At 41.2% G+C, this 18,194-nt stretch overlaps 1 protein-coding gene across 5 annotated transcripts; it reads right to left on the bottom strand.

Moving 5' to 3' along the window:
• Nucleotides 1-69: 69 nt before the first annotated feature.
• On the bottom strand, nucleotides 70-17,889 carry LOC311108481 (AN1-type zinc finger protein 3-like). Of its 5 annotated transcripts, none has more exons than XM_084151109.1 (7): nucleotides 17,809-17,889; nucleotides 16,844-17,208; nucleotides 13,798-13,838; nucleotides 10,453-10,650; nucleotides 2,536-2,604; nucleotides 2,269-2,442; nucleotides 70-2,095 (listed from the first exon to the last, which is right to left on the bottom strand). In XM_084151109.1, exons 2-7 carry the CDS (start codon nucleotides 16,906-16,908, stop codon nucleotides 1,941-1,943), a joined length of 702 nt encoding a protein of 233 aa, XP_084007235.1. In that variant the 5' UTR covers nucleotides 16,909-17,208; nucleotides 17,809-17,889; the 3' UTR covers nucleotides 70-1,940. The 5 variants fall into 5 exon arrangements, with proteins under 5 accessions (XP_084007235.1, XP_084007236.1, XP_084007234.1 ...); XM_084151110.1 differs by having other exon boundaries at nucleotides 17,775-17,871; XM_084151108.1 differs by having other exon boundaries at nucleotides 17,338-17,858.
• Between the last annotated feature and the right edge of the window lie 305 nt (nucleotides 17,890-18,194).

Here is an 18,194-nt window from a genome sequence, read left to right as displayed (position 1 = left end):
TGTGGCCACAGCCTTAGAATGCTAACAAAGTTGTACTCTGAAGGCTGACAGAAAACACAAAGGGTCATGTTCATTGTCTATTTTAGAGAGCTTTTTATTTTTCGTTACAGACATTTGCAAAATTTTCCATAGAATCAGGTTCACACTTTCCATTATCACTTGTTTTGATTAACTGCTTACAAGTTTCTGTAGAAAATAATGCAAAATGTTAACCCTTATTTTAATCATATAATTCAATGTTTTAAAGATCACACACAGGCCACCCATTCCTCTAATCCAGTTTATTCATCCTCAGCAAAAAGGGAAAATAATCAAATAAGAACATAAAAACAGAATTGTTCTTGTTTTATACATTTAACTAAATATGCAGCTCTATGCTAGTGTGTAAGTACATCAAAACAATATGGTTAAATAAAATGTATTTTAAGATACAGAAAGATTAATTTCGTACATTTTTCCATTAGCACTCGAGAGATGACGGGTCGCAGAAATATCAAAATAAAACCACCCACGACGCAACTCTACACATTGCTCCCGCCATCCTTCAAATCATTCCTCGCACCAGAGGAAGGGGGCCAGTAAGAGTCGAAGGAAGCAAGAGAGGGAAGGGAGGAAGAAGAATGAGATGCGCATTGGGACCAGCACACTCAAGTAGTGTGACTAGGGTAGTAGGAAGAAAATATGGAACAGACTAGCATACTACAAAAAAATGAAGCAATGTATTATGCATGCTTTCTAAGTGGTCTGCTAGTATGGCCATATGAAGAGAGCCATAGTTTGACAGTCCAATGAGTCGGGGGTTGTGTAGTGTGTATGTAAAGAAGGGAGTAAGAGTGCACAGGGTATTACAAAACAGAAAGAGCATTAACGGCAACAGCATCACTTATTCAAAGAGCAGCAGGCAGAGAAGGGCTTCTGCTTCAGAGAGGTTCTGTGTGTGAGTGACTCTAGTCCATTTGTTCAGACTAATCCATCAGAGAAGCGGAGGAGGAGAAGGCTGCAGTACAAGGGTTTGTGGTCCGGTTTGTTGTCAAACCAGTCTAGCAGAGTCTCATAAGAACAAACACGGCCACACAACAACTGACCCAGGTCCAGGGGGGACGACGTCCTTAACACACGCTAATTCAATCCAAGAGCCATTGGGTGAAGAGGGAGGAGAAAGAAAGTGTGTGTGGGGGAGGGTAAAGGTCAATATCCCACCCCCCTACAACCTGAGGAGTGGTCAAGGGACAGACAGGGCTATGCTCCGTTCATCTGTCACCATTGATGACCAAGGAGCCGGTAAAGAGAGGTCAGTTTGATATAGAAAGTACTGGTGCAGACAGCCTTATCTTTCGTGATCAGTGAAACAAAGACCGAGGGGAAAGATTGTTGTTGAGCTATGGTTGCGCTGCTGTGTGATAAAAAATATATATAAAAATAAAAAGAGTTAGCCAGCTAACTTGCCTAAATATTGTGAAATAACTTAATTCTTAAGAAAGATAAGCTTGAAATGGGCATGGTCCAATTTACTCAACAACCAAAAACACATATCTAAGTTTAGCTTTCTTAAATGAACCTGAACAGCAGTAGTTATTTCTGTTAGCTGGCTAACCCATTGATCCTGCTTTGTAGTATACCCCTCTGGCGAGTTAAGGCTGCGTGAAAACGAACGTGTGATAGTGACTGAGTGTGGCTCCAGAGGTTGCCATGGTGACCGTGTCCAAGGCAGGGTCCAAACTGTCCCCCTCTGGAGGGGTCAAGACTAACAGGAGTGGGTCAACAACCCTCAGCTCCAGAATGGTGGGGTAAGTGTGGTTCTATTACAACCATGCTCTCTCCCTCTTCTTCCCCTTCCCTCCCCCTCTCTCTCTCTCGCTCTCTCTTTCATCCCCCTCTCTCTTTAAGTGCATTTTCTCTGTTGTGTGGATGGGTGGCGACGGGCGGGCAGTGGGGGCAACTCAAGAGCACTCTTCTCCGATGCGTTGGCACGAGCGGCCCACCTTGCGGTCCAGCTTCACCATCTTGAGGACGGCCTCCTCGCGGCCGCGTCCCAGGTGGTCGAACAGGCAGTCATGCTGCTCAGGTAGACGGTGGAGCATGCAGAACACGTAGCCTAGAAGACAAAACAAAGGACGGAGGGAAAATATGAGAGAAAGAGGGAGGCGGAAAACAACAAAGAGACAGAGAAAAATAGATTATGTAAAAATCTGTTACAGTGAGGAGACACATGGAAGCCATGGGCAGACGTGTTCAGATGCGTTTGCGCTGTTCCCATGTAGTACTGACCGCAGCGACAGGAGCCCAGTTCCTGCTGTACCAGCTCCAGTTTGGTTTGGCAGCGATAGCAGCGCCGGCGGTTTTTCTGCTTGGGCCCTCGGCTAGGCTCCTCGCTCGCCGCCTCCCCCTCCAAGTCCCGCCGTGCCCGTTTCTCTGGTGACGCCTCACTCTCCGACCCTGAAGCTGAAAGGGCAGAAGGTTACGCGGTTACAGAGTAACCGTGGGACGTACAATATTGCACGGACATATACACAGAGAGCAGGAGCATGGCTGTACCTGATTCGCAAGGACGTTTTGTGGGTGTACAGAGGGTGCCTTGGGCTGTTTCTGTGCATGACGATACTCCTGGAGGAGGAAGAGCAAGACAAGGGAATCATTCCTCATTGATCAAGAGCCCAAATGTGTGTCACCTAGACCAAGATGTTTTGGAGCCAGAAAGAAAATACCAGAACCTTGAAGGACTTAAGACCTTGTGGCAGTGTTATGCAACCAGATAAGCTCAAATCCATGTCAAATCCTGACATGCCAAGTCTATTTATGTCAACATATCGCTTGACTTACATTCTTAACATGGAGGTTAAAAAAATAACTAGGGATGTGCATATTTCCCTTTCAAGATGATTCGACAGGTCTCTAGATACATTGGCTCCGATACGTTCCAGGAACGATACATTTTTAGTTTGAAACGAGTCTGTGCAATTCAGTTTGATTAGAGAACAAATCGATTCGATGCACAAACATTTGTTGCATAAACATTACTTTTTTTATTCTAAATTAAAATCTGCTGCTGATGGAGCTCATGAACTGGGCCTCTCTAAGATGGATCGGTCTGAGCTGACTTGTGTGTGTTTGTCTAAATCAAATAACATTTTATTGGCCCCATGCGCTGAATACAACAGGTGTAGACTTTACAGTGAAATGCTTACTTACGAGCCCATTCCCAACAGTGTTAAAAAGTAAGACAAATATTTGCTAAAGGAAATAGTAACAGAAAAACTAAAACAAGGCTATACTTTGGTTTTGAAATCATTATCACCCACTAATTCACTTGTCATTTTAGCAGATTAAGTGCTTGAGCTAGTAATGTATCAATATTTATTGTATAAAAATTAGCTATGACATAGCCAATGAATATATAGCACAATTTGGATTTCACCCCCCCATCTCAAAATCAAATGGTTTTGACCGTTCGGAAGTGTTCTTTACGGAGTGATCTTGTCCTCTCGCGTCGGCCATGCAGTGCGCCTCGCAAAAGATATTGCTGTCCTCGTTAGTAAATTATCAACTTTACCTTGTATATAAAAAAATTATCATATACACTGATTGTTTAAAGCAAAACTACCAAAACTATTGCTGATGGTGAACCTGAAAAATCGAAAAATAAAATATATTGGAAGCCCCAATTCTGCAGGTATAGCCAGATGAGAGTTGTCTCCTATAGATTACTTTTATTCCTGTAAAACACCCTTTTTAACAGCACATAGATAACAATAACCTAGCAAATTACATAGGTTGTCACAACTAATAAAGCCTAATATCATGCAAGTGATTTTAGCATTTGAATGCCGAAAGTGCCGCGCAGATGTGTAAGATCAGGAACAGGACGCCTACCTCACGTTGGTCAGCGCGCGAAGCTGGGCAGTGTGTTCAGTTTAAAACTAGGCTACCGATATTGCCTGGGGTTGTTCGCCATGCAAAATGACTTGTAGATGTCAACACTGTCAACACAGTTACATGCAGTTCGACACTGAAGGAGAGAGGAATTCAGTTGTCACAAAATAGGAGTTATTTTCTGAAAGTAGAAAGAATGTAATATGAGCAAAACATTTTAGTGAACCGCCGATTCGTTATGTTTGAATCTACTTTCTGACCGATGCATGCTTTTTTTGGATCGGTTTTGGTTCCACGGACCGATGCACTTGGATCTTAAACATTTTAAATCGGGGACCGATGCGTATTGGTGAATCGTTACATCCCTAAAAAATACCAAAACGCAACAAGATACTACAATTGGTTGAAAACTGGAGATCTTAAGTGAAATCCTGGGAGAACCAAGCAGGTCTTAAAAGATGGTCAGTGTGACCATGTTGCCCCACTATGATTCCTATCTGGGCCAGGCTTAGTAAATGTATTGCCAGCAGAGTGAAACACACACACACACACACACACACACACACACACACAGCACCACTCCTCCCAAGGTAGAAATAAAAGCAGGCTGTCACCATATCAGTCCAACCTTGCAGACCTCTGCCAACTGACTTCATGAAATACATATGGTATATACACTCCCCTCCATATCTTATTTGACAGCGAAGCGAAAATGTTTGCAATTGTGTCTATACTCCAGCATTTTGGATTTGAGATCAAATGTTCCACGAGGAGACAGTACGGAATGTCACCTTTTATTTGAGGGTATTTCCATTAGTGCTGGTTGGTATACTGTATTTTACTATATACCGGTATTGATGCACTGTTTGGGTTTTTACTTTACCTTCTATAAACGGTATTTGAATGTTTGGTTTGTTAAAATGTGATTGAATAGTTTACACAGCTACTTTAGTCATCCCTCTCTGCCATCTTTCTCCATGCCACTTTCCACACAGACCTAGCCCCGTCACTCAAGGAGCACATTTGTTGTTGCTTGACCACGAGAAACTTGCGTTCAGTCTGCATGGTCAATGCAGCACATGCAACAATGTTTATGACAACAATGTTATTTCCACTTTGCTTCTTAATATAAACCTTAGCAAGTTTTAGCTAAATTGTGTTATACGCTAATGCTAAATCGAAGTTAGCTAGCTAGCTAGCTAGCTAGCTAATATATGTACGAGTCGGAGCAAACGTATCTAGCTATACAGCCTGATAGCAGTGATTGTGTAGGCCTAAATCAGCATGTTTGTGCAACAGTATCTTCTAAATCAAAGAGGAATAGGCGAAGCATGAATATGTTGGCTACATGAAAAAACATTTAATCTAGCCAAAGATTATATGGTCCCCTAGGAAACACTGACCAACACTTTGGTTCCTACCCTGCTACAACAACTCATCTGTTGTCATGTCAAACACTGTATTCAAAGTGCCCACTATTATATTCTAACTATAGAATTAGAATAAACATGTATGATTCCAACAGTTCCCCCAAGTGTTTTGATCTATATCACAAGTCAAATCACAATTGCAACATTTAGTTAAAAATAATGCCTCGATTTTTCGCCCATATATCGTTCAGCCCTACGTGGGAGTGTGGAAATAATCTCAAATGAGTGCAGGAAATGCACAAATTTATGAAAATGTTCGATTAAAGTTGAATTGAACAGTATAAAACAATCAGAATGGAGAAAGCCCCACTTAAATCACTTAGAAGTTACAGTATGTGTTGCCACCCTAGGGTCACGCACTACTCAAAGCAAATGTATACCTTTTATTATTAAAAAACATAAAATACTGTCAAATACCATCATACCGTCAAAAAATACCGTGATATCATATTATGGCCATATCTGTTTTACCGTTTAGAAGTGAAAGAACTATATACATCTAGTCCCCCCATTTGAAGAAGTCTTAAGTATTTGGACAAATTCACTTAGTGTATTAAAGTAGTCAAAGGTTTTTGGGGATGCATTTGCAGTTTGTTTTGGTTGTGTTTCAGATTATGTTTTGCCCAATAGTAACTGAATGGGGAGTAACGTATTATGTCATTTTGGAGTCAGTTTTATTGTAAATAAAAATAGATGTTTCGTTAACACTTTTATATTAATGTGGATGCTACCATGATTACGGATAATTATGAATCAATTATGAAAAATGATGAGTGAGAACGTTAGAGGCACAAAGATCATAACCCCCCCCAATCGATTTCTTTCAAACATTTTAATCATTTAGCAGACAGTCTTATCCAGATCGACTTACAGGAGCAATTAGGGTTAAGTGCCTTGCTCAAGGGCACATCGGCAGAGCCTTATCGGCTTGGAGATTCAAACCAGTAACCTTTTAGTTACTGGCCCAACGCTCTAACTGCTATGCTCCCTGCCGCCCTTAAGGGCGATTCACAATATATTTTATTTTAGGTTCTCTCGAAATAAGCTTTGTTGTACAATTAAAAAGGTCAATACTCTAATTCAGGGCTTGTGAAATTATACCTAGGCTAAATATAACTCTACCACAACCATAAGACCCATTAATAAATTTAAATTGTATCAAAATTGTTTAACCTGCTTTTTTGCAATAAATCACTGATCTCTGGCTTTCATGTCTGTCTATGAAAATGCCTTTTTTGTAAACAATTTAACCAGAAACATGCATGCATAATGCACATTAATTCACTAATAATGACTAACTTCTTGTAGCAGGCATAATAGAAAATGACCACAGGTCTCAAACAATCCCTCAAGCACAAGCCCACATGCTAGTGAGTAGCCAGCTACTCTTTATATTTCAAGTTTAGCCAACTTGGACCTATTTGCTAGCTAACAAGGCAGAACAGTTGAATTGTTATGAACACACCCTTCTGTTCATCTCCAACTGTTTGAACAGCATGCTAGCCTGCCCACTTTGTTTAGATGTTGAAATCAAGTGGCTTAGCTTATTTCTCAGAATGAGAACGAGTTGCCATTTACTTATATAATTATGTTTTATGCTTATTGCACATTTATAAAAACAGACTAGACAGCTAGTATATGTTTTTGGCTAAAATGATACCGGGCGCGACAAACTGAGCATACATTTTCCAGAATCCATGTTAATTGATACTCCTGTTTTAGTAGTGTCTGCTCTGCGCACAATTTGAGGAGTTGAGACATAAAAAGTGTATCGTTAGAAAGGTTAACTACTCCTCTATTACAGTAAAACAATGTCTAAATGTCTGTGTCGATATGACTGAGTCGGTTGGACCGAGCCTCAAAAGTAAATAGCGAGTTAAAACCGCTCATCTTCTTGTTGTGAGTGACAGGGGGAGGGGCTTGGTGTGTGTAAGTAAATGGGGAAAGGCTATACGGACACGCCTGGTGCCCAAATTGATGACCCATGTCGCGCAGCCGAGAGACAAGCGTAGAGAGGAATGGATTCAGTTCAGTCAGTCATCCTGATGAGTCCTTCCCAGCTAACTAGTTCATACTGGCTAGCTGGCAACATCAGCAGCATGACACTAGTTAAAACCTGTCAAATAAACTGATGTTTATTTCAATGGGCGAGGGATAAATAACTTGTAGTATAAGTTTCTAGCCACAAGCATAAACTAGCTAGCTGGGAAGGGCGACTGACTGAACAAAATTTGTTAGTCTCCACTCGACTCTCACTGCACGACATACGCCATCAATGTGGGCACCAGGCGTGTCCGTATAGCCTTCCCAGAGTATATGGGAATGTGCACACAGCACAGAATGGAGCGAGTAACACAAGACCAAAAAGGCAACATGAGAACAAGCGGACTTAAACTCTCATAAAAAATACAACAAAAAAATAAACTTGATTTTCTGATACAGGGATTTGGAATATTGTGCTAAAACACACATTCAAATTAATTTGACATTGCTCAGTCCTAGGTGAGAGGTTAGCATTTGAGGAGGTATTGTCATCATTATTCATGATTCATTCATGATTATTTGTAATCATGTTAGCATCCACATTAATGTAGAAGTGTTCAGAAACATTTTATTCTTATTTACAATCAAATTGGCTACTAAATGACAATACATTATTCGCTGTTCAGTTCCTATTGGGCAAAACATAATCCGAAACACAACAGTCCCACCTTTTTCATTGTCAAAAATTCAATTTTGCCCATATTCTTGATGAAGAATGTTAAGCTCACTGGTGAGACAACAAAATCAACCAAATCCGCTAAATAGGACTACTAATAACTATATTGAACATACTGTGATTGAAGAATAGTACAGAGCTTAAATTATTTAAAAATATAGGTTCATAATCATTTCTACACACTTGCTACCTGGTTTTAGTCATTTAAGTTCAGACTAGAGTATTCTTCATTTATATGAAAAAAAAAAAAAAAAACGTATTATTTTTACTTAGACACTCGCAACTCATTCAAAACCAACTGGTGGGTCGCGGGAGGTTTTGAATGGGTTGCAAGTGTCAGTCAAAATAATAAATGTCGCGACCCACCAGCTGAAAAATCGCTGCGTGCTAGTAATATGGGACCAAATACTACATTTCTTACTACTTTAATACACCATCAGTGAATTTGTTCAAATACTTATGACTTCTCCAAATATCGGGACTAGATACATAAAGTTCTTTCAATTTAAATGGTGAAAACAGACATGTATGAAAATACCCCCCCCAAAAAAATTGACATCCTATACTGTCGCCTTATATTTAACATTTGATCTCAAATCCAAAATGCTATAGCACAGAGCCAAATTTATACATTTTAGCTTCACCGTCCAATGAAATATGGAGGTGAGTGTATGTGGACTAAAACGTGCACTCTCCTTTCTTCCTTATTGACATCTAATACTAAGAGATAAGGCATTTGATAAGTGTTTGACCATATAGACTGAAGATGCATATACAGTGCATTCGGAAAGTATTCAGACCCCTTGACTTTTTCCACTTTGTTACGTTACAACCTTATTCTAAAAATGATTAAATTACAAATAACAAACGGAAATATCTCATTTACATAAGTATTCAGACCCTTTACTCTGAACTTTGTTGAAGCACCTTTGGCAGCGATTACATCAGAGTCTTCTTGGGTATGACGCTACAAGCTTGACAAACCTGTATTTGGGGAGTTTCTCCCATTCTTCTCTGCAGATCCTCTCAAGCTCTGTCAGGTTGGATGGGGAGCGTCGCTGCACAGCCGTTTTCAGGTCTCTCCAGATGTTCGATCGGGTTCAAGTCTGGGCTCTGGCTGGGCCACTCAAGGACATTCAGAGACTTGTTCTTAAGCCACTCATGCGTTGTCTTGGCTGTGTGCTTAGGGTTGTTGTCCTGTAGGAAGGTGAACCTTCGCCCCAGTCTGAGGTCCTGAGTGCTCTGGAGCAGGTTTTCATCAAGGATCTCTCTGTACTTTGCTCCGTTCATCGTTCCCTCGATCCTGAATAGTCTCCCAGTCCCTGCCGCTGAAAAACATCCCCACAACATGATGCTGCCACCACCATGCTTCACTGTAGGGATGGTGCCAGGTTTCCTCCAGAAGTGACACTTGGCATTCAGGCCAAAGAGTTCAATCTTGGTTTCATCAGACCAGAGGATCTTGTTTCTCATGGTCTGAGAGTCCGTTAGGTGCCTTTTGGCAAACTCCAAGCGGGCTGTCATGTGCCTTTTACTGAGGAGTGGCTTCCGTCTGGCCACTACCATAAAGGCCTGATTGGTGGAGTGCTGCAGAGATGGTTGTCCTTCTGGAAGGTTCTCCCATCTCTACAGAAGAACTCTGAAGCTCTGTCAGAGTGACCATTGGGTTATTGGTCACCTCCCTGACCAAGGCCCTTCTCCCACGATTGCTCAGTTTGGCCGGGCGGCCAGCTGTAGGAAGAATCTTGGTGGTTCCAAACTTCTTCCATTTAAGAATGATGGAGGCCACTGTTCTTGGTGACCTTCAATGCTGCAGAAATGTTTTGGTACCCTTCCCTAGATCTGTGCCTTGACACAATCCTGTCTCGGAGCTCTACAGACAATTCCTTCGACCTCATCACTTGGTTTTTGCTCTGACATGCACTGTCAACTGTGGGAACTTATATAGACAGGTGTGTGCCTTTCCAAATCATGTCCAATCAATTTAATTTACCAAAGGTGGACTCCAATAAAATTGTAGAAACATCTCAAGGATGATCAATGGAAACAGGATGCACCTGAGCTCAATTTAGAGTCTCATAGCAAAGGGTCTGAATACTTAGGTAAATAAGGTATCTGTATATTTTTTATAAATGTCCAAACATTTCTAAAAACCTATTTTCGCTTTCTCATTATGGGGTATTGTGTCCATTTTAGAATAAGGCTGTAATGTAACAAACTGTGAAAAAAGGGAAGGGGTCTGAATACTTTCCAAATGCACTGTATAAACCATATAGATTGAAAATGCTGAAGAGTGAGGGTCCAGTCTGATGAGATTTAGTTAGGACTTTGTGTGATTGCATGACTGACAATGATCTCAGCTATGGTAAATCATTCAAAAGTTTCAGAATGTGCGCCACCTCAAAACTCTAAGTTGTGGACCCCCCTTCTTACCCTCCTGTGTAGGTGATAATGTGGGGACAGGGTCTTCGGTTGACACCGACGGCTGCTCGGAGCTAGTGGGTGGTGACGACGATAGGGATTGGCTACCGTTGCTGCTCGTCTCGCCACTGAAGACAGCCGATTGGCTACTGCCAGTGCTCGGGCTGGGCTTTGAGGTGCAGTCCTCGTCTGTCTGCTTCTGCTCGATATCTGAAAGAACGATGAAATAATGCTTTTTAGTGCCCCCAGCACCACATACAGTACATTGGCTCTTAACAGACCAGCTGCTTCAGAGCATTAGTACATACAAACATACACATGTGGGGGCATGCGTCACCATTTCCTCTCCCCAGAACATACGTGGTCCTCTGTAGCTCAGCTGGTAGAGCACGGCGCTTGTAACGCCAAGGTAGTGGGTTCGATCCCCGGGACCACCCATACACAAAAAAATTAAAATAAAAATAATGTATGCACGCATGACTGTAAGTCGCTTTGGATAAAAGCGTCTGCTAAATGCCATTTTATTATTATTATTATTATAATTCAGAATCCCAGATAGTCTGGCCTGAGAGGAGGTCAATCCCTCAGAATGACCCTTCAGCATGATTAGGGCTGTGGCGGTCACACAATTCCATCAGCCGGTGATTGTCAAGCAAATAACTGTCGGTCGCACTGTAATTGACTGTTAATTAACAAACACATTTAGCATCTCCTGACTTCCACACATAGCCTACAAGCCACTGATGCAGACCTTTGGAACATCTACATTTTAAAAAGTCTAATAAATCCATGTAATATAGCCTACACCTTCACAATAAATCCATTATTTATTTTAGACAGAAGAAGCATGATATGATGAAAAAGTAGTCCATTTAAGAACAGAATAGCATACTCTGAGTTGTCCTTATGTTAGGTACTGATCTGGCTATGCCAAATGGCTGTGGGCTACACTAGTTCATTTAGCAGACAAGATTTGCTTAGAATTCCACAGCATTATTTTATAGTATGAAGAATACAATTGAACAAAGCTGAATAAAATAGAAATAATTTCTCCAAACGATTTGCGTGAGTGCAAATATATGCGGCTATTCTGTGTTGAGCGGTTAACAAAGAAATAGGTACTCCTATATGCTTAATTTAGAGTTAATGTAACTTCAGTTGTTCTACAAACGTTGGGCTATATATGTTTTGATTTTCTATACATTTTAAGGCTGCATTTTAAGTCGCTTGAAAGGCATGAGCTTTGCTTTGTTTTTTGCGCAGGCTGTACACACTTCATTATTCTCTCATTCACAATTTGACAAGCACTTGCTGATGCCTCGAATTTCAATTTGTGGCCATAATGCACCCTAAGAAAATCCATGCCTTTGTTGTGCCCTTCTCCCTGAATGCGCGCTCCGAAGCACTCACTGAGTGCTGCGTGCTCTCCATCACGTGATCGGTCTATCTCACAGGCTACAAGTGAAGACAGACACATCGGGGACGCAACTGCGCGCGTCCTTATCCAATTCTGAGGTGCATATTGAAAGAACTGTCCACATTTACTTTCTGTCAGCCAACAAGATGAGTAGGCCTAACGAACAGCAAAAGCACTAGCCTATGTCAATCTACTATCCCCCATAGTATAAAAGTTGACCTATTCTATTCTGTGCGAGAAATACATTTATTGACATTATAAGCGCAGCAATGCGCACATGGCAGTAGGCTATTAATGGGAATGTTCCATTAGCGGGAAAACACCATTATCAAAAGTGACCGCAAATGCCATTATGCATGTAATGCTTTTATTATAAAAGGTGCATTTTTATGGTGAACATTATCTTCCCCAAACTTGAAACTCACGTGCTGCTTATGTATGCCAGTTAGGCTCTAAACCCCTTGTAAAGCGGATGAATGTGCTTAATTTTAAGAAGTTATTTGGACACTTTAGTTACAAACCTTATCAAAACAAATAGGCCTATGGGCTAGGCAACACGAGGTGTGCGACCATGATCTGAAAAAGTTGCATATGTAAGTGATAATATATAATTCACAAGTGATAGGCTAATATTGTCACTCATCAGACTATTCTTGATTTCATCTTTGCATATACTAAATAATATAGGTGTGAAATTTGTTTTGATTCAGAATGGACCATTATCATGCACCCGTCTCGAAACAGGGGCAGCGGGAAAAAATACATGTCATCTATGCACTTAAATAGCGGATGGAGGACGCTTTTCCTGTGATTCATTTTCATGCCAGCCAGGTAGGCTATGCTAAGATAAGCAATGTGCTAAATATTAGGAAAGCTGAAAAATAAATCAATATAGTAGGCCTAGCCTATTGAAAGCTGAAGAGATCCTCCTCTATTTAGAGGCCATACCTCTGTTTTCTCATGCAATTGCATAGCCTATAGAAATGTTTCACAACATAAGCTCTCATGAAGTGTCTGATTCGATTTTCAAAACATTTTCATTGATGTCAGAGTGATTAGAGGGACAATAGTGCTGAGTACCAGGCAGTTAGCAAGTTTGGTAGGCTACTAATGACAAGCAGCAGCATCAGAGCTTGGAGAAGCCTAATTACTGTGACTAAACGGTCACGTGGAATTTGACTGCCTTCATGTCTCGTGACCGTCGGTGTGGCGGTAATACGGTCACCGCAACAGCCCTGAGCATGACCCCATTTTAGGCTACCAGGGAGTCTATCCATCAACTCCACAAACCCAGAGGGCTGCACAAGTCAAAAAGCAGTTGGGCTTTATCTTAATCCTCTATAGAACCCATTTCTGCTGTCACTGTGCTCTTGTGTATTGAATCTATTCTAGGCAATGTTGCTGCTGAAAAGGACTACAGAAGCCCATCTCAAAACTTCAGTCACAATCTCCATTTTACAGCTGCAATCTTTTACCACAGGAGTATTGAGAGCCAACACCCCGACATACAGCAAAGCATGAGATCAGACCTGAGCAAATATTTTTCCTGACACCAGTCTTATTCTTGAGATAGCTATTATGTCAGTGAGAAGTCCATCTGTAAATAGGGTTTAGGCCCTTTTTGGATTCTGTAAATAGCCTAGTATTTTTACTGCATGCCTTTGGAATATTTCACATGGATTTTTTTTACCATAAAGGAAAGTACATTACTTCTACAAAATATATCTAACATACCAATAAATGTAAGCTAATCGAGGTGTAAAATAAAACGGCATTTCCATACAGCAGAGACATCACATGACAGGCAGTAATCTGCACCAGGCCGCACACCCCCTTCTGATGTCTCAGGTACACACAGGGCTCTGCCACATAACAGAAACCCATTGTCCTCCACACATATGGGAATTTAATTGGCTTGCGCAAGGAACGGCAAGACTTACCAGCAAAACATTTTGAGCAGAGGTTCATGGTTTTACTGGACCTGGGGAGAAAAAAAAAAAAAAGTCAGTCAGTCCCAGAAAGGAATGGTACCAAGGTGGAGAGATTGCCAAACAGGATAAAGGCTCACTAGACACACTTCGGTCAATGCAATCTGTCCCTCTTATTTGCAACAAAATCACACAAAAAAAACCATTTAAATGCATTTCAATTGCTTTCGAGACGCTCAAACCTGACCACTTTTTTGATACCCAGACAGTCAGACTGCTCTGAGGTTGCCATAGCTACGGAAAGTGAGTGAAAACAAACATATGGCAGGGGTGAAAGATGACAGAAAGTCATGGCAGGGAAGAAGAGAAGGGGGAAACAAACAAAGGCGGGGGTGGGGTAGAGGTTGTCGCAAACAGTTGAAAAGGGAATGAGCATAAGGTAGCAATAAAGTCAATATTTTTACAGCAACAAATGATAGCTAGGCCTACACCATTGCATTCCTTTGATATTACCTCTCACTGGTTAACAAGCTAATCAGTCCAGGCTAATCAAATATGCCAAGAAGCCTATCCTGACAGGGGCTTTGACTTTTAGGACAAGTGACCAACCGCCATTGACATGGGTTCATTACTGACTGAAGTAGGCTAGTCAACTCAACATGGATAACAACTATTACAGAAGCTCTTTGTGTATCAATCACATTTTTGCATTACTGTACGTATACATTACAAAATGTTGTGGTCAGAAATAGCCTAGAGAAAATATAGGCCTAGACAGAAAAAAATATGTCTAAAATCAGACAGAGGTTCACTTCTCTCACAATCCTAATGATGTGTAATAGGCTAACTCACGACATAGCAGACTAAACTCCATGATTTAGTCCTTTTAGCAGACGCTCTTATCCAGAGCGACTTACAGTTAGCGAGTGCATAAATTTTTTTCATACTGGCCCCCCGTGGGAATCGAACCCACAACCCTGGCGTTGCAAGCGCCATGCTCTACCAACTGAGCTACACGGGACCATGAACACAACCGAATACCCTTCCACATAGCCTCAAAAACCTGTTCAACTCAAATCTAAATCTCCCACTAAACATGCACCATTTTCTCAGGCTTTCCTTTCAATCCTTTCCTCGATGACATCACGTTTCCAGTGGTAGGCTAATGGTTGTTCTCATTCTGGACCTCTGACACTCACTTTAATAGGAGGTCACAATGCATAATGCTGGGATGTTTCTGTTCAGGGCTGTGTGAGCCCTGTCAATATGGGAAAGGCTGGAACTCCATAGGGTATTCAGCCCATTGTGCCCTCAGGAGGGAATGTGACCAATGCAGTGTTCTAATTGACCTGGGATACATTTAGGACTCGTCCTACCATGACCTTAACTGCAATTTGACTTTTCCTCCCTACATCACGTGTCATTCAGTGGTACAGTAACTGGACCTGAACTGAGAAGAGGATTTGCAGTATCCCTAGAAAGGCCTCAATCATAGATGAACATTCTGACCAGCCCCATGCTAGCCTAATCCTTGAATTCTTGCACTACATTGAAGATGTGTTTGCCTACCCACTTTAATGTAACCTAATGTCATGTCCTCCTTCGCTCCCCATCTCGATAAGGGCTTCAACTGAGCTAACATGTTCATCAAAACAGAATATCAGTCTAGAATGGTCCATCACTATCAAAATAATATTCCTTTGAATTCAGTCACATTAATATGCACAGGCTCCATTTTACCAGAGAAGAACCAACTGACCTAAAAACAGGAGTTGGAAATTCAGCCCAGATTTCTTGAAACTAGCCCACTTCTAAAGGCGAAGCCTATATCCTGCAGTCTCGAGATACAGACTCCCCTCCAAATGTTTAATGAGACCTCAAACTGAAGAGGATGTTTGTTCCTGACTCTAGCTGCTGTAATCAGGCATATTCAGAAAGAGAGATAGTTTGAACACACAGCAGGGAAGGGCTACAAAGAAAGCCGGAGGGCTTCAGAGGGAAAAACTGTGACAAGCTTCAGACGCCTCGAACCAGGTGTTGACCATAAGAGCCGTAAACATGCTTCCGATTGTGTCACCTGACATTGACAGGTGTGAGTAATTCCCAGTTTGCGCACAACACACCCTAAAGATCAGTGTGACTAGTTAGAGAGCATGGCACAAGAAAGAAGGGCAGGGTTTTAGTACATAAAATCATCCAGGGATTAATATCCCAGAGTCCTCCTCTGATTGCTACTTATGGTGCTTTCAAGACATGACGTCAGTGATCTTTTAGATGGAACTCTAGAAAGATGCCCGAGTTTCCGACCTGGAACTCAAGTCGTAAACGATTTTTTCAACAGTCGGGAGCTCGTTTTTTTCCGAGTTCCCAGTTGTTTTGAACGCAGTAAAGTCGGAGATTTCCGAGTTCCCCATTGTTTTGAACGTGGCAATAGTTGCACATACAGGAAGAACTGTCCAGTTCAAACAAAGCCCCCATTTTTAATCTTAGTAGGCTATACACTTTGGTTGGTCGCTCGATTTCACAAAAGATGATTTAATGTTACATTTTCTGCCAAAATGGGCTCGATTAAATGACATTAAAGAAACATTTCCGGTATGTAATCACAACTTCACTGGAATGTGAGGGAGGAACGTGCTGTAACTTGATAACTAATGTGGTTACACAGCAATTACAGTCTAAAATATTGGATACAAAGTCAACGTTTCATCTTCAGTTAGGATATCATAGCTATGACTGGATACATTTCCATTTAAGGAGACATTGCCTAACTAGAGCGAATGATGAACAGATTATAACAAGAAAACGTAACATAAAACGTTCAGAACCACAGAACATGATTCGACGCTTTGATAGATCTACACTCATGGATAGAGGATAAAAAGACCAAACCTAAAAAATCAGATAGGAATCAGTTTTGTAACTCAAACATTTGCCCCAACCCCCACCCGGTATGCCCAACATAACAACAATGGTTTTAGCCTAGGCTACATTCATTCCCATCCCCATTAATACTACAATAAACCATCTCCACAATACATTATGTGCGACATCTTACCCCCAAAATCCACATGGACACCGAGGTGGTAAGGGTTTGCTGCGCTCACTACCAGTATCCCCCATGACTTCAATAAAATGATCAAGGGTACGCAAGGCTGGGGATGAGACAGGGGCCTTGTCGTTGTAAAGGATCTTCAGCCAACTCAAGTAGCAAATATCCGCTTCTATAAATAGTCCTCAGTCAAATTGGACAACGAAGGTGGATGGCTTTGCCGACACGAGCGGCCACAGGGATCCGAATAGTCCTAAACAGCTCAGATTGGATTAATTGATCATCCAAGTGTCCTCACTGGACTCAAAGCAATCAGCTGGAGCTCGGCTACTACTAACAGCCACAGAGGGGGTGTTAACGATTTGTCCAACCTGTAACATGAAAGATACAACACAAAACATAAACACCACAACAACAAATATTTCAAACAATCTCATTATTAAATCACGCGTATTCGACACAGAGTAAGCAGCAGTCACATCGAAAATCTTTCCACTTACACCATGTGCTGTGTCCCCCAATCTTCAGTGGGCCGAACTGTACAAAGTAAGCGGTTCAGGAAACTACCGGTACCTACACCTTCATTGTGGCTCAAATTTAGAATAAACGTACACTGTGTCCTATCAATAGAATCAAAATGGCGTTCATTGAAGGCAATTCCCCCTAGTGTTTTGGATTAACGAATGTAAACACACACACAAACTATATGGATTCATGTATTTTAAACAGAAGCAATATAAAACAGTTTATTTCCTTACTTCACGGTTTGAATCTTTGAAAATAATTATTACCGAAGCGCGATTATGAATACGTCCCAACCCATTGGTCTTTTTGGGACAAACCAAAACATGAATCAGCTGTGAAGCAGGAGGATCACAAAATCCATTTCACGTCAGAGTAGGTATTTGCACAACTCATATTATTCGAAGTCACTTACCTATCTAAATATATGGATCAAACATATTGCTCACCGAACATTTGCAATTGGAGTGCTTGAAGCATGAACAAGCATTCTTGAGATACAATTTGTTTGGAATCTATCCCATCCCCCCATTGTAGTCTAACCCCTCCCTTGAGAGTATTACATCTTTCAAACAGTACAAATTGGAAATAAAGTTACAGTATTGTGTAATACATATGTCTAAATACAAAGACATACTGACTTACATGAGTCTTCATGACACACAAGTTGTACATGTTTTGTCCCACATCTTTAATACAATATTGTTTAAAAGCTTGATTGCCAGCTGGTTTATAAAGTTACAGTATTTTGTAAAACATATGTCAAAATACAAAGACATACTGACTTACGTGAGTCTTCATGACACACAAGTTGTACATGTTTTGTTCCACATCT

The sequence above is a fragment of the Coregonus lavaretus genome, assembly GCF_964263955.1.
Source record: "Coregonus lavaretus genome assembly, chromosome: 33".
Classification (NCBI taxonomy): Eukaryota; Metazoa; Chordata; class Actinopteri; order Salmoniformes; family Salmonidae; genus Coregonus; species Coregonus lavaretus.
The sequence above is the reverse complement of the archived record's forward strand: the minus strand, read 5'-3'. Positions and strand labels throughout refer to the sequence as shown.